Raw genomic sequence first — 26,948 nt, 5'->3', positions numbered from 1 at the left:
GAAACAGGCAGAAGACTAGGTGACCGATTCCGAGAACACCTTCGAGACGTGGAAAGGAATGACAAGGACACATCGAAACCAGTCGCTAGACATTTTAATTTACCTAACCATTCTAAGCAACATATGGCAATCTGCGGTCTTTCCTTGCACTTAGTGGCACAGAAAGCCATAAAAGTCTTGAACAAAAGCTCATCTTTCAAACCGGCAGTCTAAATCCCACAGGGATCAACGAACGCTTTTCATTCCACTAATTTATTCATGTTTTTCTCGTTGCCATGCTCCCACCAATAGCGTAGCTCCATTTTCTGCCTTTAAAAGCACACACAACCCACAATTCCTCTATTCGCTCCGACGAAGGGCTAAAGCTAGAAACGTCAGCTTTTGTAATCATTACGGTGGCCAATTTACCATTTCAACTTTGTTGATATATCCAAAAAAGTAAAGATTGCCTTACTCAAAAAACGTGAATAATTTTATTTAAGTATCAACGTTATCACTAAGCTTTAAGCAGATAGTTAACAAATAAGTAATTCCATCAGCAGAGTCAGCCTGTTCTCCAGTATGTCTCAGTTCCAGGCATTTATCAGTTTACTACGCATGTACAACTTGAAATGGATAATGCATTTGACAATGCGTATTCCTAGTAAAAAGCAGGGCAAAAAAACTCCTGGAAAATCTTATGTCACTAATTTTCTGCTGCTGAAAAGCCAAGTAGGGTATTATATAAATGTATTATGTCATTGTCACATAAAATTGTGATGACATCCTGTTTACATTTCCAAGCTAACTTATCTTCTCACTGGGACTGGTGCAAGTAAAATTTTGTTCAGATTGATACAAAATTCCATAGGAAATCCTAAAATTAGTAGCCGCGTTCAACAAAGCTTCCTTCAACAAATTCTATCCATTGATCTTTTTTCACAAGTTTTGTCAAGTAAATCCCAGTGATTGTTACATGCTTTTGAAAACTAGGGAAAGTATCTGCATTGTTTGTGAACCGTCCTTGGTTATCTTTTTCTGCGAAAACTAACCTCAGTGTAAATCTTTGATGGTGAATTTTAGATGAGAGTATCATCGAGAATGTAACACTTCATAGTAACACGAAACTGAAATTTTATGTTGTCTTACGTGTTCAAGCTAACTTCCTTTCTCGCAAGAACTGGCACAATTGAAATTTTGTACAGATCGTCGCAAAATTAGCATTTTTCTCAATACAAGACAACTTCATCGTTTGTCAGAGCGTCGTAAATTATCTTACTATCCAGAAATTTACCTCGTTTTCTCATTTATCTATGCTTTTTAGTCTATTTGGCATTTTTAGTCTGGAAGAAGTTGTTAATGTATCAAGATTCTCCCAAGAATTGGCGCTATTGAAATTCGTCCTAGATCGAAGAAAAATCTAGCATTTTTTTAATTACAAAATGTCTTCATCGTTTGGTAAAGCATCCTTGAGCACGTCACTCTGCAAAAATAAAGCTCGTTTTCTAATTCCCCTAACGCATATGCCCTTTAGTCTGTTTATTATTTTTTAGTCTTCAAGAAGTTATTAATGCATAGCTATTGAAAGACAGTCACAACCATTCATAAAATTCCGCGAAATTCGAAGTGAAGACCTGATTCCTTCATTCCTTCAACAAAGATGTTGGATACTTTCGATTCGTTACCTAAATATACATTGCTGTGTCCCGGAGAAAATCATCTTCTCCTCGAGTAATAAGGGCTAAATATTCTTGAATCAGTGTGATATACATACAGACTATAAACTTATTTACTTGAAATTAAAGAAGTAAGATATATATTAAGAACCAAAATGTTTCCTTTGGGAGCATCTTTTACATGAAATCTTCCTTTGCATTTGGGGCACTTTGCTCGCAGCAAATTTCCAGTAAAATCCTTGACAGGTGAATCCTTCCGGCAACTGGGACACGTCACGGTGTTATCATCTCGCTGAAGACTCGGCAAAGTTTCCATTAGCCATTTGGCACGTTTGGACCCAAGTTCCTCGAAAGAGTTTTTTTCCTCTTTGTTTAGGTCGTCTACTTCCCAGTAAACATCAATAAATTTGAATCCAAGGACTTCTGCGTTCTGTACTTGGAAAAAGCCGTAGTCTCCCCAGTCGTGTCCCCAGGAATTCAGCAGTCGCAAATATTCGCTGTTGAAACTGGTTAGAACTACTGCATGGCCAAACCTTCTTGGGATATTTGGAAGACGGGCTGACATATCGATCTCTTTCTTTGTCAAAACACCTTTTCCATTAGTTTCGAAAAACTCTTTAAACTTACCCCACTCATCGAGGGTAAGCTTAAATGTTGCAACAACTGGTCGGCTTGAAGCGACCGCTTCCATGGCACCGCAGAGGTCAACTTGCTTGTAACGTAAACGGTACTTTTTGCACATTGCCATTAACACTTTGTTGATACTGGTCGCTTCTTTTCCAAACTCACCGATCATTTCATCTTTCAATTCTTTGAAAGTTGGAATACCGCCTTCGCGACCATGAATTCTGGTCATGGCCAAATGAAGCACTGTAGCAGATGCATGTGCATAGCAGGTGTGTCCTTCTTGCTTTTCTTGTGCTTCGTAGTCACTCACGGACTGGTTTATGTAGACATCGAGGTCGACGTCTGCAAGCAAATCGGATAACGCCTCTTGAGAACACACGACTTCTCGAGCCAGCTGGCAAGCCTCTCGTAGATGGTCGGGATGATTGACTTGCAGGAACAAGCATGTTTCGTTGTTGGTGGTCTCAATAGACCATTCGCGTTTAACAAACATGGAGCGTGGTATCGACTGCGTGGCCAATTTGGAGCTCAGTGAGAACATGAACTTTGCACATTCGTCCCATTTTTTTTTCTTTTCGCTGTACAGTTGTTTGGGTTCAATCTCTTGGGATGTAATGTAGCAGCCCACGATGGTCACACCTGCACCAGCCATTGTTGAGATGGCGGAGGGTATTCTGTCACTACTGACACTGTAGCCATCTGTGGGCTCTCCATCTGACAGGATGAACAACAGCTTTTTGTGTTCAGAATACTCAGGAACATTATCCTTAAAGAGTTCCTTCGCCTCCCTAATTGCTTGATAGAAAGGTGTCCCACCGTAAATAAAGGGCTCTACGTTTTTCAATAATTCCTGACTCCTCTCCTTAGAGAGTTCTTCTTCTTTATCGATGTATCCATGTAATATATTGGAAGCTTCCTTCACTTTGAAAATGCGAGGTTTGCAATGGCTTTGTCTTGCTTTGTTAGTTTTATCATTTTTGATTAAAAAGGGTTCGGCCTTTTTTAGTACTTCCTTGATGTCTTCTTTTGTTGCTTCTCTAATGGTTGACCCTACCGATGCATAAACTGTTTCGCTTGCTGATAAGAGAGGGTTAACAGCCTGTCCAAATTGGCTGACCAACCCTGGTCCTTCGTGGAATTTGGTGAAGTCTTTGAATTCTGGTGGTAGACACTCGTGGACAAATTTGTGAAGGAAATCCTTGTCAGATTCAGCCTTTTCTAGAAACAAGTGAGCCATGTAATGTATTAATGCACTTTTGACTACTTCTTTTCTTGCCCATTTGCGGATGTACCATGCGCCGGCTGTCTCGAGTATTTGGAAAATCTCTTCTATCTGATCATTTGTGGCAGACTGAAGACCCGTCAAGATATCAAATACTTCCCCACCAGCTTTAGCTCCAAAGGCTAAAGCAAATACATGGTTATCAGAGGGAACGTCGTGTTCGATCAGGTTGTCAACAACTTTAAATATCGAACGAGCCCATGGTCCTCCATCTTCATCGATACCGCTTCCCGCGCTATGATGCATGGAGTCGGAGACGTCAAGAAGGATTCCAATCAGCGCCTTGGCCATGCTCCCTCGATCTGCAATTATAAAAGTATGAATTTTATGCTGAAAGTTGAAAAGAGGGTGATAAATTAACTAAATTACCAATTGCCTTAATTTCTACACAAGTTTTTAACACTTTGTTACGACGTTTTAAGTCCTCAATATATACAAAATATATATAGATGAACACTTTTTATAGATACAGCTCACGCTGTTTCGGAACAAGTCTGATTCTTAGAATCCGTGTAGCGCTTAGGCATCCGTTTCGCGAATATGACAATCTGTAATTAAGCCTATTCTTTTCGTCAGGTCTAGCAACCGAAACCTTTTGCCGAATATTATATTTCAGTTTTGGCAAGCCAAATTAGGGAGATAAAAAATTTCATATCGGCTTTATGCTTTGTTGCGTATTATAATCTATTAAATTGTATGGTTCTGAAGTACGTCTAGGTTTGTTTTCAGTTGCCGTGAGGAGAAGCTCTCGTCAACAGAGACAATGCAAAGATTAAGCGACGATAAGGCGCTTGTGAAAACACTGGATTATGGCTCGTGCTGGCGATCCAAGTGTTATTTGGATCGCAACCTCAAAATTTGACAAATTTTATATATTTTTTCTGATGACCTTTTAATTAGTGATCTTTTACAACACTAGCTTTGCAAAGAATAATCGGTACTGTTTCGTCGAATACCACATTTCGAGTAAAACAATTTCGTGTTCAGTAACAACGAACCAATTTCGGTTTCACCTGGCTTTTGTTTTTTTGAAGTAGGAAATTAAGAGTTAGGCCAGCTTAACAATTTAAAGCTTACCTTAGAGTTTAAAGATCGTTTCAGTGAGGTAAAATGCGGATGAAAAAAGAAAGACTGCGTAGATTCGGTGTTGGGGGCTGCTGGAGACGAAGCTGAATATGGCTCTGCGGCAAACTACTCAGTCGAAATAAGAAACTTATGAGCCCACCTCCTTTTAACTTGACGACAATCGACCTGTCAGATACAGGTCAATCCACACGCGCTGCTCCCCTATAAGCACATTTTTTCAGACAGTCTCTGACTCTTTCGAAATGAATTTATTTTCTGATTTTTATTTGGATGCAGTCAAAATCTCGCCAGATTGAATTGAGACGGGGAATAAAAAATTTGTCAGGAACTCTTTGGGGGATTTAAACTCATACTTGATATAAAAGTTGCCAAGAAAATAGCGTTCATAGACTGTTACATAACAAGAAGACGAGTGGAACGGTTGGAGCTGAAGTCCTTCCCATAAATTATTTTGTGTTTACTAAAGTTCATTTTCTTGGAAAGAAGTGCCACCTGCGGGGCTTGAACGATGTGTGATTCGCGTCATCACTGTCAAAATTATTTTGCAAACTCTATTTCAGGCTTTGTTTGAAAACCTACCTCTATAGTCAGTTAGACTTCTTTTAGTGTAACTAGTTATTGAAGGTCAAAGAAAAAGTTATTGAAGCTCGAAGAAAAACCAGAGTAAAAACCTTCATGCTCGAGTAGGCGTTGTGCAAATGGCGCTTATGTTAATGGCAAGTAACGTCAGTTAAGGTTCACCTTTGGATGTTTTTCACCATTCTTCAATCAAAAACAAAACGAGACTATTCAGTGACTAGGGTCACGAATAACAAAAACGGAAACGGTAAATTTTTTCATTAAACTTTTTCGTTCTGTTTAGATGGATATTCTAGGAATCTGACTTTTCCACCTGCAGCTGGAATTTCGCGGAATTGTAACTGAGTTCTCCTTCCGCATGAACTGGTGCAATTGAAATTTCGCCCAGATTGTCGAAAAAAATTAGCAAATTGTTCATTACAAAGCCAAAATGAGGTGGTTCTGATGCTTCAACAAGAAACGAAAACCGGCCCTGGAATATGTTCTGGTATTATTTCGTCTGTTGTTACTCTCGTTTTCCTGATTGAGAAGATCATGTTTCAAACACGTCTGGTTAGAGCCCTTCTCTTTTATAATGATGCTTCAGCATAGAGTCTCTGTGGGTCAGCGGTAGAGCATCGGAGCGCGGAGTCTCAAGGTCTGAGGTTGGATTCCTCATAGGGACTCAGAATTTTTTTCTTTGTCCCACGCTCGTGATAAGCCTAAAAAAGCTTTTCTGCGCTTCATCTATGTTACCTACAGCTATCTCCCTTTTGAGAGTGTTTCGTAATGTAATGGGGGAGGGCGCAGCCAGTTTGCTAGTACATTTTTTGTTTTATGAAGCTTTTGTCACCGTTGGCAAAACTAAATATCTCAGCTTAGGATTAGGATCAGTAGAGAATTTTATTGTCGCTGTTGTGTTAGGGGCTTGAACATGTCCTACTTCACTCATGGTAAAGATAACAACGAAGAATCCTTGTACGATTTGTTTGCCGCGGCTAATCACAGTGGGGCAGTCAGCTTTGGTCACTACACCGCATTCGGTCCGCTGGCAGAGGCGGACCATCCTACACTCTTTTTGACCCTTTCGTAAGCTACAAGCAAATGTTTAACTAATTGTTAGTTTACCCATATGTTAGGGTGGCCCTCTTACATTTTTATAAATCTTTAGTTTGGTGGTTACAACTTGAAACAAATAGAATGCATTAGAACGAAAAGCCAGCCGAACCATCCATATTTTGTGTTGGCACCTACTTAAATACATGACGTAATATGTCTCTGGAATTTACAGAGAAGCCGCTGCTCAGGCTAAGCAGCTATTATATGAATGCTGAGAGCTGGGTAAGGTATTCTCTGGAATACACTCTTTCACTCTAACTTAAAATTGTGACTACATCCTGTGGAAGATATTCAAGCGAACTTTTTTAGTGACTGAACTTGCGCAGTAGAATCTGGCCCACATTATAACGAAATAAGCATTGATGACGTACAGGAAGTTTCAATTAAACCTAAAAGGAACATTTACGCCTAAATATCAATAGCGATTTTTTTATGCTCCTTCACTTATCTTCTCAAGCTATTTTCTTCTGTGTAGTGCTCTACCCTTTTGTTTGTCTCTTGTTGGCTATTTATCGGTTCAAATCTTAAATTGTTTCTGAAATATATCAAAAAGTCCAACTACAAGCGTACGTGATTATCCCATTCTATTAGCCTAAGCTCGATTTAAACCCTGAAAACAAATAGCACTTCTTAATCAACTAAGATTTCAAGGTCTTTTTCTTCTCTCGGAACCTATGTCTATGTTATCATGCTAAGTTTTTCTCCTCCATGGTAAAGGAAAGGTAAATGTCTCTTTCACAAACTTATTTGCTTAAAGAGGTGAGATAAATATTGAGAGCCAAAATGTTCCCTCTGTTGGCATCTTTTGTAGAAAATAAAAGGCCACATTTGGGGCATTTTGCACGTATCAAAGTTCCAGTGAATGCCTTGACTGGCGACTCCGTTTTACATCCTGGGCATTTGTAGGTAGCCTTTTGAAGACTCTGCAAGCGTTCCAATAAATCTCTGGCAACGGCGGATCCGTGGGTCTTGTAACGGGCTTTCTCACTTGGGGTCAAGTCGTCTTCTGTCCAGTACACATCAATGAATTCTAATCCAAGAAGGTCTGCGTTCTGCACTCTAAAGAATCCTTTGTACGCCCATTTCGGTCCCCAGGAATTCAAAAGTCGCAGGGATTTGCTGTCGAAGCTGGTTAACACAACAGCATGGCCACTGGTTCTGGTGTTGGGAGCACGGGCTGTTATATCGGTGTCCTTCTTTGTCAAAATACGGTCTTCGTCGTCATCTTTTCTGAAGAACGTTTGAAATTTAACCCACTCATCTTCTGTGAGTCGAAATCTTGCCACCACTGGTCGACTTGAAGTGATTGTTTTCATGGCACCTTTAAGGTCAACTTTCTTGCAATGCATACGGTACTTTGGACACATTTGACTCAGCACTTCCAAAGTGTTGGCACCATGACTTCCAAAGTGGCTGATAAATTCATCTCTCAATTTGTAGAAATCTGGATATCCGCCTTCGCGACCAAGAATGCGTTTCATGGACAGATGAAACACTGTAGCAGATGCATTCGCATAGCAAGTACCCCCAACTTACTCATCTTTTGCCTGATACCGGTCGAGCCCTTGATTTATGAGGACATCGAGATCGATGGTTGCAAGCAAGTCAGATGACGCATCTTGACAGCAAACCACATTTCGAGCCACCTCGCAAGCCTCTCGCAAGTGATCTGGATGATTGAGCTGCAGGAACAAACGTGTTTCGTTATTGGTGACCTCGATGGACCAACCACGTTTAACAAACATGGTGCGTGGTATCAGCTGCAATTTCAGTGTTGTGCTAAGTGAGAAGAGGAATTTTGCACCCAGGTCCCATTCGTCCCGTCTCTCCTGGCTGTACAATCGTTTGGGCTCAATCGTCGTGGACTCAGTGACAAAGCAGCCCACCACGGTCACAGTTGCTTCTGTCAATCCTGAGACAGCTTCGTCTTTTTTCGCTGAGTCATTGATATCTCCGTCTCCGGGCTCTCCGTCTGACAGGACAAATAGCAGCTTTTCATGGCTTGAAAACGTACGGGTTCTCATAAGTTCTGTGGCCCTTTCAACTGATTCTTACAAAGGCGTTCCACCGTAAATGTAGGGCTCGACGCTCCGCAGTAATTCTCTACTCCTTTCCTTCGAGAGTTCTTCTTCATCGAAACAACCATGTAAAATATCTGAGGCTTCGTCAACACTGATAATGGAATCTTTGCCTACACTTTTCTTCATCAAATGTGGTGCAGCCTTGTCAATTACATCTTTGACCTCTTCAGTTGTAGCTCTTTTAAATGTCGTCACCGCTGAGGTAGCCACTGTTTCCATGAGACCTAGAAGTTGATTTTGCGGAAACCATTCGCGGCAAGCTGGTGGTAGACACTCTTCTACGAATTTACTTGCAAACGACTGGTCAGACTCACATTTTTTTAGTAACAAGCCAGCCGTGTAATCTGGTACTACATTTCTGACGACTTCCACGTCTGCCCATTTGCGGATGTTACGTGCACAGGCGTTCTCTAATATTTGGAAAATTTTGTTTAAGTGGCCGAGTGTGACAGGCTCGTCGTTTTGCTCAAAAGCTCGTTTATGAAGGTGAATACGTTGAAGGGTTCCCAGGATGTCGAATATTTTCTCACCCTCTTCGGCCCCGAAGCCAACGGCGAAAACGTGGTTGTCAGTGGCAACATCGTGTTTGATAAGGTTGTCAATAACTTCAAAGATCGAACGAGCCCACGGCTCTCCGTCTTCAGACTCTTCATCAATACCACTTCCAATGCTACGTTTCATGGATCCAGAGACATCAAGTAGGATTCCTGTCAATGACGGCATGTTTCCTTTGCCAGCAGTTACAATTATAAGAATGGGTTTTGACATACTAGTTTACTTGAATACCAGTGACCTAAACCTCCATATTTATCACGTGACTATTGACCAACCTCGCAGAGGTTTAGCGTGAGATTGGTAGCTTAAGAATACTCAGAAACGGACTTGGAATATTTTTATCCTTAGTTGTATCTATATAAGCGACTCAACGAATGCTGGTGTTCTCCCTCTGTCATATATTATGTATAAGGATCTGTGTCTGCTTAGTAATTGATTATAAAGGGCAACAGATAATATTTTCTTTTTGGTTTTTTTTTTCATGTCAACAACATTCATTATACAGAAACCACAGTCTGTGCAGACATAGTTAGTAGAGGGGTGTGGTGCAGAACCATGCGGATGTAAAGAGGACTTACTTAGAATTTATGAATCGAAACGCTTAATCGCGTTATTCCGGGAATGTCCTTGAAATGCAAATTTAACATCTTTCTTGGAAGGCCCCAGAAGGTGTATGTTACGAGTGGCCGCTACTTTAACTTCGGGTAGATAATATTCTGCATACCAGCCTTTCGTTCACTAAAAATTACTTCTCTGCTTGTGAAAGTGGATGACTCTCTCGGTTCAGATAATGGAGGTCGAATAGCTTAGGAAATGTAAGCATTTGATATCATTTTCTGTGTCCACCGGAATTACTGTGTTAGCCCGAATTACTAGTATGAGAACTCTTCCAATGACGTTTTTACATCGTTTTGATGTATGCTGTATTAATTCGCTGCATAGAACTTCCTTTTCTTATCCCTTTCGGCTGAGAAATCTGTGTTGCGCTGTTTAAGAACCGCTCTTAAGACAAGAAGATGTAAGAAGTTAAAGATTCTTTCGCTTTTAGGTTCTACATTTGAATTTAACTTTTATCAGTACGGAAGTGTACCAAAGCGTATTCTATTTTCCCTAAGTTCTCTGTATCTCGGTTAGAACGCGACATGCAGTATCTAAAGGGAAGCAAGCGGTATTTTATTCCAATTAGGATATTAATAGTCGGTGTAACAGTCATAAACATACCTATAAGTTCGTGGGAATCGTTACAGAATCGTTAATTTCCTGCCGGAGGGGCTGCTGGAGACGGAAGAAGCACTCGAACACTTACTCGAGATCTGCTCAAACCAAACTTTGGTAACGCCAACTCCTTTTAACCTGAGCACAATGGGCCTGTCAGATACACGTTGACCAATCACCCGATTCGCCTTTAATCTACCGCTTATAAGCGAATCTAATTATACCAAATTACCGCATACATGCTGATAAAGTAGGACCTATTTACCTACCGAGATTAGATTACCGAGAACAAAACAAAGGCCAAAACAAAAGAAAACAAAGGAAAACAAAACAAAGGAAATGAGTTCAGAATGTCTTCGGTATCGCAGTCGCACTTGACATGTGGCAAGGTTCAAGCGAAAGAGGAAAATTCATCGCTTTTACATCTGGTAAAAAGAGATCATGGATAAAATTCCACGCGTGAAGATTACTGAAGAACAGAAAAACATTCTGAAATCATTGCCTTTGTTTTGTTTTCCTTTGTTTTCTTTTGTTTTGGCCTTTGTTTTGTTCTCGGTAATCTAATCTCGGTAGGTAAATAGGTCCTACTTTAAGTTAGGGGGTAGGATTACTAATCACACCTTGGGAGTTTAACAGAAAAATAACAAAATTTAGTAGCAATACATTCACCGGTCCACTTTTGTTCAATATCTTCATAAATGATATGAATTATTGGGCTTATACTATTTTGCGAAACGAAACGAAACGAAACGAAACGAAACTGTACAATTTTGCGAAACAAACGAAACGAAATTTTGCGAGATGGCGTTTTTTCGCCTTTATTTAGCAAATATGTCCTCTTCGTCCGAAACAAAATGTTTCCACTAATATTATAATCAATATTTCTAAGAGCCTGGTCACCTCTCATTTCATTGACCATAGTAGAATTCGCTTCGCAAAGTAGTAATTTTGACAGAATTACTATTTTGCGAAATGGCGTTTTTTCCCCTTTATTCAACAAATATGTCCTCTTCGTCCGAAACAAAATGTTTCCACCAATAAAATGATCAATGTTTCTAAGAGGCTGGTCACCTCTCATTTCATTGAGCATAACAGAACTCGTTTCGCAAAGTAGTAATTTTGACAGAATTACTATTTTGCGAAATGGCGTTTTTTCCCCTTTATTCAACAAATATGTCCTCTTCGTCCGAAACAAAATGTTTCCACCAATAAAATGATCAATGTTTCTAAGAGGCTGGTCACCTCTCATTTCATTGAGCATAACAGAACTCGTTTCGCAAAGTAGTAATTTTGACAGAATTACTATTTTGCGAAATGGCGTTTTTTCGCCTTTATTTAGCAAATATGCCCTCCTCGTCCGAAACAAAATGTGTCCACTAATAAAATGATCAATATTTCTAAGAGCCTGGTCACCTTTCATTTTATTGACCAAAATAGAACTCGTTTCGCAAAGTAGTAATTTTGACAGAATTACTATTTTGCGAAATGGTGTTTTTTCGCCTTTATTCGGCAAATATGCCCTCCTCGTCCGAAACAAAATGTGTCCACTAATAAAATGATCAATATTTCTAAGAGCCTGGTCACCTCTCAATTTATTGACCATAATAGAACTCGTTTCGCAAAGTAGTAATTTTGACAGAATTACTATTTTGCGAAATGGCGTTTTTTCACCTTTATTCAGCAAATATGTCCTCTTCGTCCGAAACAAAATGTTTCCACCAATAAAATGATCAATGTTTCTAAGAGCCTGGTCACCTCTCATTTTATTAACCATAACAGAACTCGTTTCGCAAAGTAGTAATTTTGACAGAATTACTATTTTGCGAAATGGCGTTTTTTCGCCTTTATTTAGCAAATATGCCCTCCTCGTCCGAAACAAAATGTGTCCACTAATAAAATGATCAATATTTCTAAGAGCCTGGTCACCTTTCATTTTATTGACCAAAATAGAACTCGTTTCGCAAAGTAGTAATTTTGACAGAATTACTATTTTGCGAAATGGCGTTTTTTCGCCTTTATTCAGCAAATATGCCCTCCTCGTCCGAAACAAAATGTGTCCACTAATAAAATGATCAATATTTCCAAGAGCCTGGTCGCCTCTCATTTTATTGACCAAAATAGAACTCGTTTCGCAAAGTAGTAATTTTGACAGAATTACTATTTTGCGAAATGGCGTTTTTTCGCCTTTATTTAGCAAATATGTCCTCTTCGTCCGAAACAAAATATGTTCACTAATAAAATGCGCAACACAATCCCTGAAGTTAATTTACTAGTCGTGCTATTGATATCGCTGACTCGCACATTTCACGCCTTCTTAAGTGGTTAGTTTAAGGCCTGGAACAAAGTGTTATTCCTGTGGGAAATTAATTATTGGCGATAAATTTGTCACACATGGTGCCGCTGAATCAAAATTTGGCACCATAAAGAACTCATCGTACTTAAGATTTTAAATTGTAAATATTTAGTTAATAAGTCACGACGTATGTCATTAATTTAACTAGAAGTCGTAAATTATTGCAGAGTTGGTGGCCAGTGTTCTAATTATTTCTAACGCTTCACGTTTGGAATGACCGTCCATTGCAGTTAAGTAAAACATTAAGAGGAAAAATAACATTGCTGATGCCAAAAATAACTCGTGAAATATCTAAAATTATAATTTTAAACTTCGCGTGCATTCGAAAGTTAGGCCCAGTTCAAACGTCGATCGTTTCGTGAGCCAAACCAAATTTTAATTAAGGCCAACCCAAATTATTTAGAAGGACTCAATTGATTCAAACGCCGATCTTAATTCCAGCCGAACTCAATGAACACTTGATGTTTGGTCAAACTGCTAGGAAAATACGTTATAAGGTGACCAGAGGTGACCAGGCTCTTAGAAATATTGATCATTTTATTAGTGGAAACATTTTGTTTCGGACGAAGAGGACATATTTGCTAAATAAAGGTCAAAAAACGCCATTTCGCAAATAGTGATTCTGTCAAAATAACTACTTTGCGAAACGAGTTCTATTTTGGTCAATAAAATAGAGGTGACCAGGCTCTTAGAAATATTGATCATTTTATTAGTAGAAACATTTTGTTTCGGACGAAGAGGACATATTTGCTAAATAAAGGTCAAAAAATGCCATTTCGCAAAATAGTAATTCTGTCAAATTTACTACTTTGCGAAACGAGTTCTGTTATGGTCAATAAAATGAGAGGTCACCAGGCTCTTAGAAATATCGATAATTTTATTAGTAGACACACATTTTGTTTCGGAAGAAGAGGATTTATTTGCTAAATAAAGGCGAAAAACGCCATTTCGCAAAATAGTAATTCTGTCAAAATTACTACTTTGCGAAACGAGTTCTATTTTGGTCAATAAAATGAGAGGTGACCAGGCTCTTAGAAATATTAATCATTTTATCAGTGCACACATTTTGTTTGGGACGAAGAGGACATATTTGCTAAATAAAGGTGAAAAAACGCCATTTCGCAAAATAGTAATTCTGTCAAAATCACTACTTTGCGAAACGAGTTCTATTATGGTCAATAAAATGAGAGGTGACCGGGCTCTTAGAAATATTGATCATTTTATTAGTGGACACATTTTGTTTCGGTCGAAGAGGACATATTTGCTAAATAAAGGTGAAAAAACGCCATTTCGCAAAATAGTAATTCTGTCAAAATTACTACTTTGCGAAACGAGTTCTATTATGGTCAATAAAATGAGAGGTGACCAGGCTCTTAGAAATATTGATCATTTTATTAGTGGACACATTTTGTTTCGGACGAAGAGGACATATTTGCTAAATAAAGGTGATAAAACGCCATTTCGCAAAATAGTAATTCTGTCAAAATTACTATTTTGCGAAACGAGTACTATTATGGTTGATAAAATGAGAGGTGATTAGGCTCTTAGAAATATTGATTATTTATTAGTGGACACATATTGTTTCAGACGAAGAAGACATATTTACTAAATAAAGGCGAAAAAACGCCATTTCGCAAAATTTCGTTTCGTTTCGTTTCGCAAAATAGTACAATTTCGTTTCGTTTCGTTTCGTTTCGCAAAATAGTATAAGCCAATTATTGTACATCTAAGATGGCGCTGAGATTATATGCTGATGATACCACCAGCTATTTGTCTGATGCTTCTTCGATAGCATTACAGTTTATGGTTAATCAAGACTTGTTAACCCTCACTACATGGTTTAAACAAAATTATCTCTCTATTAACAATGCAAAGACTCAGGCCATGATTCTTGGTTCTTTGACATATGAATATGAGATCCAAATTAATGGCATCAAAGTAGATGTTAAACCCAGTTTTAAAATCTTGGGTGTCACCTTGGATAAAAGGCTTACCTTTAAGGAGCATAACACTGAACAGCTTAAAAAAGTTTATGCAAAGACTGCTACCATAAAAAGAATTTCCCGATTCGTGTTTGTGAACACTATGATATTATTATATTAAGCATTCATTGTCCCACATTTAGAATATTGTAGAATATTATTTATTGGTCTCGGCAAAGTGCAGGCCAACAGACCTCAAGACGCTAATTTAACATTTTAAGAATGTTGTTTAAAGTTAAAAATAACAGTTATGAAAGTTTTTTAGAATTAGTTAAATCAAGTACTTTAAGATGGCGTAGGTATTATCAGACATTGATCTTGATATATAAATGCCTTACTTCTATTGGTCCTAGTTATATTACTGACTTTTTAAATTTAATTTGAATATATCAACAAAGTTGAAATGGTAAATTGGCCACCGTTACGGTTATAAGAGCTGATGTTTTGAACGTTAGCCCTTCGTCGGAGCGAAACTTGATTCGCTCCGAAGCTTGATTCGCTCCGACTAAGGGCTAACGCTTAAAACGTCAGCTTTTATAACCGTAACAGTGGCCAATTTACCATTCCAACTTTGTTGATATATTCAAATTATTTCGTTACCCCCACCGATGCAGCACCAAACAGTTTCTTTAGAAACTATCAGCCTTATTCATTTTTAAATTTAAGACAGGTAGGCTATAATCTCAGGAGTCAATGCAGTAATTGGGCTCAACCTCGTTTTAATTCTGAGTAGCTGCATAAATCTTTCTCCTTTATTGCCAGTAAGGCTTTTAAAACAGCTTTGAAGAAGTTTGACTTAGAATTGCTCTTTTAAGAGGCATGTTTGATAACAGAGCTACTGATATTAATTTAATTGAACATTATAATAGTTGTAGTAGTGACTGTGACTGTCAAACTCAGGTTGACAAAAATTATATCATTTTCACTGTAAGTTTAATTAGTTGCTAAATTGTTTTACCACCGGCCATGATGAACAAAATGGTGTTGCAAATGTTCAAATAATGAGGCATTTGGAACCCCTGCTTTTGTATGGCCCCCCGAAAGTCACAGCTAATAAATCTACTGAATCTTGTTAAGTTACATGCAACTTGGTGTGGTTGGGAGATGATGCAATTAACTTGTCATTTATGACTCTCCACTGACTTCTCTCTGTGGTGATCTAGGTATTTGAGGATGTTGTTGAGATTCTAGACCCAGAGATGAACATTGACAGTGAAACTGGAGATGACCAGATGCAGGTAAAATTGCAGTTAGTACATTAACCTCTTTCATAACTTTACAGTAACTCTACATTACTATTCTTACAAAAACCAAAATCTCAGGAAAATTGTTAAGAATCAAATGTTTTCATTTCACAGGAGAGTGATGAAGATTCTGAGGAAGCTAAAGGAGCTGGAGCTCAAGATGAAGTTCAGGTAAAAAGTTACATGAAAAATGCAGGCCAAAATTCTCTATGAAGAACAATATTGGGAAATGAAAGAAGGTTTTGTGTCTATTGTGTTATTTGCACATAGATTTACTATTAAAGGGGGCTAGATTGGTGCACATGCTATTGAGGAATTGGGCTGTTTGTGACTAGTAGATCGTGTGTGCTGGAATATCAATGTTATGACTGTCAATGAGCTTTTCTAGAAGTTACAGATTGTTGAGCGTGAAGTTTGCGAAGGAGTTAAGGTGTCCTTGGATGTATGTTTTAGCAAAGTTTGCTATGACTCTCAAAGAATTTCTTAGTTCAATTAATGTATTATTGTAGTGTACTTGGAAGTCTGAGAATTAAATGGCAAGTCTTTACAGATGAAATCTAAGGTGGGATTTACCGGGAGATTCTTACTACTAGTCATTCACAGAGTCATGGCTGACTGAGTAGTACTCAGAATCTAATTCCCATCATGCTTACAAACTATGCCAGACTTAAAATTTACATGGGTGCTCTTGGTGAAGTCCACCTCCCAGAGGAAGGTAGCCTCAAAGAGCATGATGCTGGTTATACCCTCTTCTGGTCAGGGAAACCTGCGACACAGAGGTGCTACTGTTGCAATAACTACAAAATTATATACATCTATTAACACAAATATCCAGAATTTGTTTTGACTGTAATACTATAATAAACAATTTGTACAAACATTTCTTGAGAGAAAGAGGTTTCCAACTGTTGGGGGGCAGTCATAAAAAAGGTAGTGTTAGTATTAATTTCAAATCCTCATTTTTTTTTTTTTGCATTCATTTTTTCTTCAGTCTGTTAAGAGTGGAGGGTCTGGAAATATAAGGTGAGGCTATACAACAACACTGAGTTTATATTCTTAATTAACATGTACTTAATGGAATTTTTTAATCGATTCTTAACATACCATTAATGTGTTTGATCATTTGTTGTTCTGATGTCAAAAATGTAATTTTTTGTGACATAGTAACAGTAATTCCGAGTCTGAAAAGGACCAGTCCAAACTCACCTACAAATGGCTCCCCAAACAAGAAGATGTGCAAAAAGAAGAAAGCAAAAGAGCCAGTAGGCGTAAAGCAGAGTCACCAACATCGGTAAGTACCAGACAGTACAAGATTGAAAAACTACGTCTCCAGCTGAGTAATGACATGCTTTAGAGAAGTTTTCATTTGATTCTCAAAAAACCAAAACAAAAGCAATCATAAGTACCAATCAGAAGAAAAGTTAGCCTTTTACACTGTCACATCAGTTAAAGGGAGTCTCTAGGGTTATTTAAACGTAAGATCAATGACATTCTTTAAGTCTAACGCACAGCATTCACAGAAAACAGCTTTAGTGTTATAGTATGTAGTTTTAATTTTAAATATCTTAGCGTATGTGATATGTATTTTTATAGGCTGATGAATTGATCGTGTTTAAGTAAAGATTAAATAGAAATAGAAATAGGGATCCTCCTCTGTTTTCGAAAATATCGCTTAAAATGCTCTTTAAGTGTTCAAAAGTAGATTTTTCAGACAGAAAAATGTTCTCTCCCCTTAGATGTTTTGTTTTAGCCTCTCAAGAGAGGCCTTCATGACCAGTTTGAACATCCCGCGGTCACCATTTTGATTGGCGCGCAAGGCTCTCTGGGGTGATGACGTAAAGTAGTGCTCGATTCCCTTGCCCTCAGTAAAATTGGTAGCAAAATGCCGCATTGCGTTGCTTTTGAGTGTAGTATTCAAGCTAAAAACAGGAAAGGGGTAAGTCTTTTCAAAGCAATGCTGTTCGAAGTGCTTCGAACACAGACGTGAGTCTTTGGGCAAGGATGTCCTTCCAACAGCAATAATCGAAGCTCGTCAAATGGCTGCATCATTTGGAAAATTGTGGAAACGAATTTTGGGATCGTTTTTCCTGTTTTTAGCATGAATACTACACTCAAAAGCAACCCAATGCGGCATTTTGCTACCAGTTTTACCGAGGGCAAGGGAATCGAGCAACCATTTTACGTCATCACCCCAGAGAGCCTTGCGCGCTGATCAAAATGGCGACCACAGGACATTCGACCTGGTCATGAAGGCCTCTTTTAAGAGGCCAAAACAAAACATCTAAGGGGAGAAAACATTTTTCTCTCCGAAAAATCTACTTTTGGACACGTAAAGAGCATTTTAAGTGATATTTTCGAAAACAGTGGAGGATCCCTTTAATGATATTCTCCATACTGTTCACTGTACATTTCCTATGACACTGACAAGGAGAATTTACTTATCAATCAATAGTTTCTACAGTTGTTGATCATTTTCTTTATTCTCATGAACTTCATGTTTGATTTAGGAGTGGTATTGTAAGGAGAAATAAGATGTTAGTCACTCCCAAGTGTTAAAGGGTTAACATCATCATTAGCCAATGAGAACTAAAAGTAAAAATAGGCAACCCGTTGTAAGCGCAAGAAAACGCTTATGAACAAGTTGGGATTGGTTCTAGTTTTGCATTTTATTGGTTGAAATGGTGGCACAAGTGTCCAGACCAATCACTGTGTGAAGTAAAGCAAAACCAAACTTTGAAAACTGCCCTGTGAGTCAATGAAATTACATGTACTTCCTTTTTTCAGGATGCAAGGATACAAGAAGTAACTAAAGAATTTTGTGAGTGGGTGGCTGGCTTGGTGAGTCTCATTTTAGTTGGTGACTTAAATGAACAGGGGTTTAAAATATATTATGAAGTAGGTGTCAGACTCTGCAAAAGGAGGTGATTGTGAAAAGTTCATTAAGAGCCAAAAGGTAATAATTTTGACCAGAGTAAGCACCACATTTTATCAAGTAGCTAGCAGTCACCAGCTTGTTTTGAAAATAAATAAATGATCTGGGTTTCAAATGTCTTGATTTTCTTCCTTTTTCATGATTTAAAGGGTGGCCAAAGCAACAATATAGAAGAGTCAACAGTGATGAGTTTATTTGCCAGTGGATATGAAACAAAGGTTAGTGTATTCTAGTTAGTAGATCATACTTAGTAAAAGTCAGTGAAAAGATCAACAACTTTTTAGCCCTTTAACTCCCAAGATCTAATTGTAAATTCTCCCCTCTTGCTGGGACAAATTTATTTTTAACTTAGTTGCAAGAATTTGGTGTTAGATTAGTGAGACAAGTCTGAGTATTCTCATTACCTGTTTGCTGGATAATTTATGGATATTATATGGAGAAGTTACAGGTTAATCACTTCTGGGAGTTAAAATGTTAAGTCACAATATTTTTATACTTAAGTTACTTCATTTAGATTTAAGCCACTATAGACCAACATTTCATGTTTGTAGATTGAACTTTTTAACTTCCCTCCCCCCCCCCCCCCACCATTCCCCCACAATAGCTTTAGTAAGTCACTGGTCATACTGGAGCGCTAGGCTAAGATTTAAAACCAAATGGCTGTTATTTTGTTTGCAGCCTGCACTGTCAGTACCTATCCATGTTGTGGAACTGACAAATGTTCCACCTGAGTTAAGAATGAACACTGGATCTCCATTACCAAAGCCAAGTGAAACAAGACAAGTGCCAGAAACTGAAAAGGAAAAGGTACAGCACAAATAAAGACTGCTGTAACAGTAACAGGGGTTTTAATTAAAGCTGGTAACCAGCAATTTAGTGCCCCCCCCTCCCCTAAAAGACCTTTAACTGCCATCTTGTCAGCCTGCTCTTGTGTCTGGGTTTTGCCTAACAACCCCTACTCCTGCACAACTGCTTATCAAGAAAAAGTGTCATTACAAAATTCATTAGTTGTATCTGATCTTTCTGTGGAACCAAAAATGTCTTCCCTTTTTACTTATTAATTTTTTTTGTTTTTAGTTTTCTCATTTTTTAAAGTATTCCTGTTTTCCTTGTTGTGATTGACTCTTTTGTAGCAGTAATATTAATAATTCAAATAAAAGTGTTCATGATTTTTCTGAGCTTCACATTGAGTTTTTAAAAACATGAACTTCTTGTAGGAGAGTTTATGAAAGTAAGAATATCATTGATGAGTTGTCTGGAATTTGTTTGTAGGGAAAAACCAAGTACACTCCAAGCTGGGTTAAAGTTAAATACGGGGCATGGTACCTTAGCCCCTCCACATGGAAAGCACGATCTGATGACGAACCATTACAGGATCCTAAAGCACAGCAAGATAAAACACTCTCTGAGTCCAAGAAGAAAAGCCAGAAATTGGTAAGACTGTCCCTTATATAAACACTAACACAACTAAATAACATTGACTCTCTCTATGGCTGCTTTTAAAAATGAACATGGCAGCTATACTTTCACCACAAAAATACAGAGCACTTGCTTGCCAAAATCATGCCTGCTCTACAGGCTTAAAGTTATTCTCCTTCATTACCCCAGAGGGTGAAAGAGGGGTACACTGGGAAGGAGGCTGCACCTGCACATCTACACCACCACCACCTAGTCAAAAACATACAATGTTACAACTTAGAGAGATACTTGTGTGTATTAAATAAACTTATGTCTCACTCCACAGGATAATGTGCTTTCCACCATGCATGGGGCAAAAGCATTCAAAGACTTTATAGACAAAAAGAATTCTAGAGTACCTGAGTTTCTTGAAGTGGTAGCTGAACACCAAGAACCCAACAAACCTGACTCAGAGGAAACACCACAAGATGGTCGAAAGAAACTGTGTGCTCTTAACGTTGCCAAATCACAATTTGGTTCAAATGAATATGTTTTTTGAATGAGTTGATATTTTGATAATGCTAGAGGATGAAGTATATCTGATTATAAGAGTAGAATGTTAAAGGTCTGAATAAATGTGATCATAAAAGTCTGCAAAATGTTGTTTTAAATCAATTTTAATTTTTCTTTCCAAGAAGCACTTCAAATGTAACAAATGTAAATACATTATCTTTGTAAATACTTTGTATTATAGTACAATATTTATTTGATATCAAAAATAATATCATGTACTTTTAGTAATAAAGTGTTCAAACTTGTTCTGAGAAAGAATAATTTACGTGAATTGCTATCATCTTTTATCTCCAATAAAATCTCAAGCTTGTGATACAGTACACTATCCAAGTGTACCTGTCAAAATATTTAGTCCACTGCTATAAGAAGGAGTCCAGCCATCAGTGCAGCTGCCCCAAGTAACATGACAATAGTAAAGCAGTGACGCTGGAACCAGGATGGTTCGATTATGTCTTCTTTTTGCTTCCTTGGGCGCCGTTTCTTCCCTTGCTGTTTCCTCTCAAACCATTCCAGTTCCTCCTGGGTTAATAACAAGAATTAAGGTATAATTATTATGTCTGTAATGAAATGCTAGGGGATAATCTTGTGATGGACAGGTATCCAATCCAGGAGGTAGTAGTAGTAGTACTTTTAGTTGCTTCATGCTATTGAAACAGGGATAAGATTTGGCTGCATGAGCCACTTGGCTGTAAGTGCAGAGTGACTTAACCTTTACCTAACTTCTAGTCATCCCAAGTGCAAGGGTCAATGAACTTTTAAAAATTATCCAGGCCCATAAGTTCAAAGATGAAAGTACAATTCAAAATGAGAGTTCATTTTAATTTGCTTGTTTAAAGGGTTCTGGGTGATGTAAGTCAAGTTTGACTTACCTGTTGGGCTTTAAGTTCCTCTCTTTTCTTCATCTCATCCTCTTCACTTAACAATTTCTTTTGTTTGGCTTTAAATGCTTCACAATCTTCATTGCATAGTAACTTAGCTTCACCCTTCTGCACCATATGGCAGGGAAAATCCTTGTATTACCAAAAAAACAAAAAAATCACATTACATCCACAGCTGATCAAGCTAAACAGCTAGCACAGTACACTTGCTGGTGAGTGCTCTGTGATTTACTGTCATATCAATCGAGCCTGTAAGAAGGCCCTTATCAGTGATGCTGCAGCCCAAGTATTTCTTCATTTGTGAGAAAGTTTGAGGCCTTGAACAAAGTGTGTTGGCAAGAGTTCTCCTATAGGCCTGGCAATGAAAGCCAGACAAAAAACAAATGAGAAACCAAGTTTTGGTCAGTTTAAGATTAGAATCTGAACATTTCTAATGGTGGAAGTTTTTGGACCAATTGCTAGATTGAAGTATCCAAAAACTAATGCAGTGCCACACTACTTTTTACTCCCAACTACTCTGCATTAGACCATGCATAAGGCTTGCCTTCTTTTTCCGGCGACAAGGACACCTCACAGAGGACTTTCTGTTGCACAACTCAGAGGATGGGCACGGGCCATAATGACAGTTGAATGAACAACGGTGACCACAGACTGCTAGCTTCTTTGGACATTGATTCTTGCATGACATTAGTTTATTGCGTGTTTGCTCATCCACTGAGGTTAATTCACTGGGAGATAAAAAGAATCAGAAAGAGAATGATGACATATTTTTCCTACAGATATAACACTAGCAGCATATGAACTTCATAGCATTCCCCACAGTAACTTACCTACAAGACACATAAACCAGCATCAAGCGACAATGACAAGGTAACTTGACCATCTGTTTACATTTTGGACAATCTCCTGAGAAAAAAAAAGACAAAATAATTGCAAAAGGCTCCAAATCAGAATTGACCATACTGTGAAATTTTGTACTAAAAACTACAGCTAAATGTGATCATCCTGAAAGAAAACTTGACATGAGTAATTACAATGAAAAGGTCAACTGAAATTTTTTGTACAAAGAAAACTTTTATCAATTGTTCTCTCACCCTTGTGACATGGCAGAGGGCAAAGATGTGTGCATCCCTCTGGACGAGGCTTCTCACAGGCTTCCTCACAATCCTGGCATTCTTTACCTGCCTAAATCAATGGTATAGCCAAGACCACAATTTTCAAAACCATGATCTTTTTTTTTTTTTTTTTAAGAATCATGCAGCCACTCACTCAAATTTCTACAAGGAACCTTACTGGTTGGGGGCAACGGAGAGAGGAAGGTGCTATTATCACTGCCTGATCTATGTTCACATAAAACCAATCAAGACACAGTGTTGTTATTATCTTCGAGTCAGTACAGGTTTACCTGTTGATTATCCACCTCACCAGTGACAATATGACATTCCAGTTGACAGGTGTGGTTTCCACAAGGAAGCTGACGGCCACAGGGTCGAGCACATGAAAATGGCTTTGCAGATGAGCAAGGAAGAGAGCTGATCTGGGTGGGTAAAATAGCATCATGTTAACTCACTAGAAATAAATGATATAGAAACTTTAATTTAAGAATTTTAAAAATCAAAGGAAAAACATCAAAATGAAAATGTCAGAAAACACACCTCATGCTTGCCATAGCAGCCCCTAAAAATGCAATAATAATAAAAATAAACTGAAGGTAATGAAGTTTAATGAAAAAAAAAATACATCCCAAATTACCATAGTGATTGCAATGTCCTGCATAGCAGTCCTATTATTTCCTTTCAGCAGAGCAGTAGAACTCAGGAGTTTTCCAAATGCAGGAGGAAAAAGAGAGCCAAAAAGGCAACAAGGAAATAAAAAAGATTCCTATACAGGCTATAATGCTATTTTCTGCTTACATCTCTACTGGAACAACACATGGTGGACAAGGCTCAGGTCCCTTGTTGGTGCTGCCTGAATTGGAATTAGACACAACTGGGAATCCATTGGCAGATGACTAGAAAAAAAACAACACCTCTAAAACATATTAAGTTGAAGACAATGCCACTTAGTCAAGTGGGTATTATCACTTTACCGAAATCAGTCATGGGTCTTATAATTATGAATATGACATTCATAGCTAATGTCAAACCTTAAAGACTTTTGATTGGTCAGGTTTGTTGTCGTGGCAGCCAACAGGACAAGGATGTCCACAAGGAAGTGGCAGATTGCAGCGCTGGCGGCAAGGAGGGCAAGAGCCATAATGACAGTAATGACGCTGGAAGACAAACAATGACAACTTTACAAACCCATTTCATCACAACATCATTCTCAATCACAAATATTTTTCTGTATGATCCTTTGTACATGTTGTGATGTAAAATGAAATTCTGATCAAAATGGTTTAAGAAAAGTAAATTAGTTTTGAACTTCCTTTTGCTTCATATACATGACCACAACCCAAAACAACAAACATGAAAAGAAAAAGCAACTAATAGAAAAAGTTTTTAAACTGTTTTCATTGATAATTAAATATTACGTTATTAAAACTTACTTTGCGTTTTGGGTGGTGGCAATCTGGAGGGTGGCTGTAAGAGACATGATAAATATTTCACTCCAATATTCAATCTCAGTTCAAAGAGAGGAGAAAATGTAAACAATTGGAAGATATGTCTGTGGTGATCTATAAGAAATATAATGGGAAGCACATTTACCCTAGGTGACACATCTCAAGATAGCCTTATTGACTACAATGTTTTTTTGGGAAGTAGTTTCATCTGATCTTGGTAGCAATAATCAATAATCAAAAGAGGCAAATAAATGTAAGATCTGATTTTGCTTGGATTTTTAGAAATTAAAGTACAAAATCTGTGAGACATTAGAAAAAACCCAACATCAGAAAAAAAGTTTTCTGAAAGTAAATGTAATTCATTTGAAATAAATAAGGAGCAGCAACCAAACCTGCACAGTTCAGCACATTTAGGTGGTTTGGTGACTTTTTCACGTCCACACAGTAAAGTTAGAACTGTAGAACCACAGAAACACTTCACATCCACCTGGAGGGGACATGGGTAACATGGTCCTACATATAGGAGGGCAAAAATAATGAAACCAATATCACTACATGTTGAAAAAAGCTAACTAAAGTTTGACAGTGAAAGAACTAAGATTGCCTCTGTCAGTTTCTAAAATTACAAAAACTGCAAGAAGCACAATCATGTAGCCATCAATTTGACACAATGTACAGTACCTCTGTGACACTGTGATGGACATTTGTGGTTCCTGCAATTCAGGTTTCGGTTACAAGTTTGTTCACATGGGGGACAGCCTCCATCACAACACTGCAAACAAACCACATGATTCAAAAAGTAGATTCAAATAGCGAGAAGCATGCAATTTAAACTTTCAGTCTACATAAACATTTTTAGTGGCTAAGGTCAGTTATTCACCCCACCTTCCGTTTACAAGGATGACGCCCACACTGCCTCATCTTCAGACACTTAATGTCACACAGATACTCTTGTGAACAGAGCACACTTTTCTCACGCTTGCCACAACGGCAAGTTTTGGTGACTAACCGTCTGCAAACCCCACAGGACCCTGTATGACACTGCTGGGAACATTTATGTCTGCCACAGGCCAAGGGCTTGTCACAGGTGCCACCACAGGTTGGAATATCTTCTGTGCAGGGCAGTGACAGAGCTGAAAGAGACATCAGAAAGCTTCAGCATGTTAATGCTGTAAATGTTTTTATTCTCCCTTATTTATCAAGTTGAAGTCACAAATTAGTCTCTAACTGTTGTTATTAAAAACTAGATCATTGGATAATGCAATTCAAGACTTTTTATTGGCTTAGCCATTATGGTATATCAGCCAATATACCATAATCTACAAATATGGTAAGCGTACGTGTCAGCTTAAAATTAAAAGAGAGCTAAAAATTTAATAAAATTTAATAATTTAATTTAACGTTTTAATAAAACAATTATTCCACTTGCACTTGTTGGATATGAGATGATTATAGCCAACTCGGCACTATGCGCCTCGTTGGCTATCTATCATCTCATATCCAACGCGCGCTCGTGGAATAATTGTTAATTATCAAATGTTTATAGCTTCAATTGGTTCTTTCTTAAAACCAATTGACATTTTCTAAAAACAAAGCTAGTCCTCTGAAAATCAATAATAAAAGAAAATGGATATCAAACACAAAATAATTACAAGTTTGTCCACAGGGACATTTTCTTTCTCCTGTTCTTGGGCAGTCACCACATTCATTTGCATGGCACAGTCTTTCACATCTGTGATGGTCACATGACAACACTTTGTTACAAACCTGAAAGATTGAGGGAGTTGAAAAGAAGATACAAATGAAAATAAAATCATAACTGCTATCAAATTATTAGTGATAAAAAACTTCTTGATTAACAAATTAGGATTAAGATTGTGCTGGACATTATTGAAGCTTTCAATTTTAATTTATTGAGTCAGTTTGCTAGACATAACGTCTCGTAGTCACGTTCGACGCACTAAAAACTACTATAAAACGAATACAAGAATTGTAAAAACGTGTAAAATGGTATATAAAAAGTCACTTGTAAAAATGTAGCGGAATTCCAAATCGATTTCGATCAATTACGATCCTCATCAGTAGTACTCCGCCATGTTTAAAATACTCATAAATAATTGTTCATATAAGTGACTCTGAAATGTCCACACTTCTTCCACGCTTCATGTAAGCGGTCATGATGTATCAATCACAGCTCGTGGGATTTGAAAAAAGTTCCATTCGTTCTTGGAGTTCATAAGCGAGTCTTCGTTCACATTATTTATCCTCACTCCTTCAGTTATTTGTCTCAGCATCGCGTCATTGTGATAAACCCCCGTCACATCCATGTGATAGAGAAAGTGTGACGTATGAGATTAAGTGTATCCAGTGTAACAGCGTATACGTAGGGGAAACAGCCAGGAGCGCGTATACCAGAGGGAAAGAGCATACGAAATCACTTAACAATAAGGAAGAACGATCTGCATTGTGGAAACACTGTAAAGAGAAACACAATAGAGAGGTAAAGCAGTTCCGAATGGATGTGACGGGGGTTTATCACAATGACGCGATGCTGAGACAAATAACTGAAGGAGTGAGGATAAATAATGTGAACGAAGACTCGCTTATGAACTCCAAGAACGAATGGAACTTTTTTCAAATCCCACGAGCTGTGATTGATACATCATGACCGCTTACATGAAGCCTGGAAGAAGTGTGGACATTTCAGAGTCACTTATATGAACAATTATTTATGAGTATTTTAAACATGGCGGAGTACTACTGATGAGGATCGTAATTGATCGAAATCGATTTGGAATTCCGCTACATTTTTACAAGTGACTTTTTATATACCATTTTACACGTTTT

General features: G+C 38.0%; 5 protein-coding genes across 8 annotated transcripts in view; 1 reads left to right on the top strand and 4 right to left on the bottom strand.

The window, feature by feature from the left end:
* Positions 1-450: 450 nt before the first annotated feature.
* On the bottom strand, positions 451-10,697 carry LOC148722736 (uncharacterized). Its single transcript, XM_088733489.1, has 2 exons — positions 10,185-10,697; positions 451-3,866 (listed from the first exon to the last, which is right to left on the bottom strand). The coding sequence occupies exon 2, from the start codon at positions 3,853-3,855 to the stop codon at positions 1,765-1,767; it is 2,091 nt and encodes a 696-aa protein (XP_088589615.1). The 5' UTR covers positions 3,856-3,866; positions 10,185-10,697; the 3' UTR covers positions 451-1,764.
* On the bottom strand, positions 6,093-8,370 carry LOC148722737 (uncharacterized). The gene has a single exon (XM_088733491.1). The coding sequence runs from the start codon at positions 7,806-7,808 to the stop codon at positions 7,071-7,073; it is 738 nt and encodes a 245-aa protein (XP_088589617.1). The 5' UTR covers positions 7,809-8,370; the 3' UTR covers positions 6,093-7,070.
* LOC111319959 (uncharacterized) lies at positions 7,005-9,137 on the bottom strand. The gene has a single exon (XM_088733490.1). The coding sequence runs from the start codon at positions 9,129-9,131 to the stop codon at positions 8,379-8,381; it is 753 nt and encodes a 250-aa protein (XP_088589616.1). The 5' UTR covers positions 9,132-9,137; the 3' UTR covers positions 7,005-8,378.
* Positions 10,698-14,262: 3,565 nt separating the features above from the next.
* On the top strand, positions 14,263-20,905 carry LOC148722735 (uncharacterized). Its single transcript, XM_088733317.1, has 11 exons — positions 14,263-14,603; positions 15,045-15,183; positions 15,677-15,751; positions 15,872-15,928; positions 16,749-16,780; positions 16,922-17,048; positions 18,542-18,595; positions 18,839-18,907; positions 19,368-19,496; positions 19,962-20,123; positions 20,434-20,905. The coding sequence occupies exons 1-11, from the start codon at positions 14,263-14,265 to the stop codon at positions 20,644-20,646; spliced, it is 1,398 nt and encodes a 465-aa protein (XP_088589443.1). The 3' UTR covers positions 20,647-20,905.
* Positions 20,747-26,948, bottom strand: part of LOC111333977 (NF-X1-type zinc finger protein NFXL1) — a 35,038-nt gene continuing 28,836 nt past the window's right edge. For all 4 annotated transcript variants that reach the window (XM_088733236.1, XM_088733238.1, XM_088733237.1 and 1 more), the window contains 14 exons: positions 25,754-25,868; positions 24,987-25,234; positions 24,783-24,873; positions 24,494-24,614; positions 24,087-24,120; positions 23,685-23,810; positions 23,452-23,549; positions 23,194-23,215; positions 22,944-23,075; positions 22,633-22,723; positions 22,369-22,444; positions 22,083-22,266; positions 21,530-21,670; positions 20,747-21,179 (listed from right to left, as the gene is read on the bottom strand). In XM_088733236.1, coding sequence (XP_088589362.1) covers positions 21,009-21,179; positions 21,530-21,670; positions 22,083-22,266; positions 22,369-22,444; positions 22,633-22,723; positions 22,944-23,075; positions 23,194-23,215; positions 23,452-23,549; positions 23,685-23,810; positions 24,087-24,120; positions 24,494-24,614; positions 24,783-24,873; positions 24,987-25,234; positions 25,754-25,868 — 1,650 coding nt within the window. In that variant the 3' untranslated portion in view covers positions 20,747-21,008. The remainder of the gene's footprint in view (positions 21,180-21,529; positions 21,671-22,082; positions 22,267-22,368; positions 22,445-22,632; positions 22,724-22,943; positions 23,076-23,193; positions 23,216-23,451; positions 23,550-23,684; positions 23,811-24,086; positions 24,121-24,493; positions 24,615-24,782; positions 24,874-24,986; positions 25,235-25,753; positions 25,869-26,948) is intronic.

This window comes from Stylophora pistillata, chromosome 9, assembly GCF_964205215.1.
Source record: "Stylophora pistillata chromosome 9, jaStyPist1.2, whole genome shotgun sequence".
NCBI classification, from domain to species: domain Eukaryota; kingdom Metazoa; phylum Cnidaria; class Anthozoa; order Scleractinia; family Pocilloporidae; genus Stylophora; species Stylophora pistillata.
This window is presented reverse-complemented; position numbering and strand designations above follow the sequence as displayed.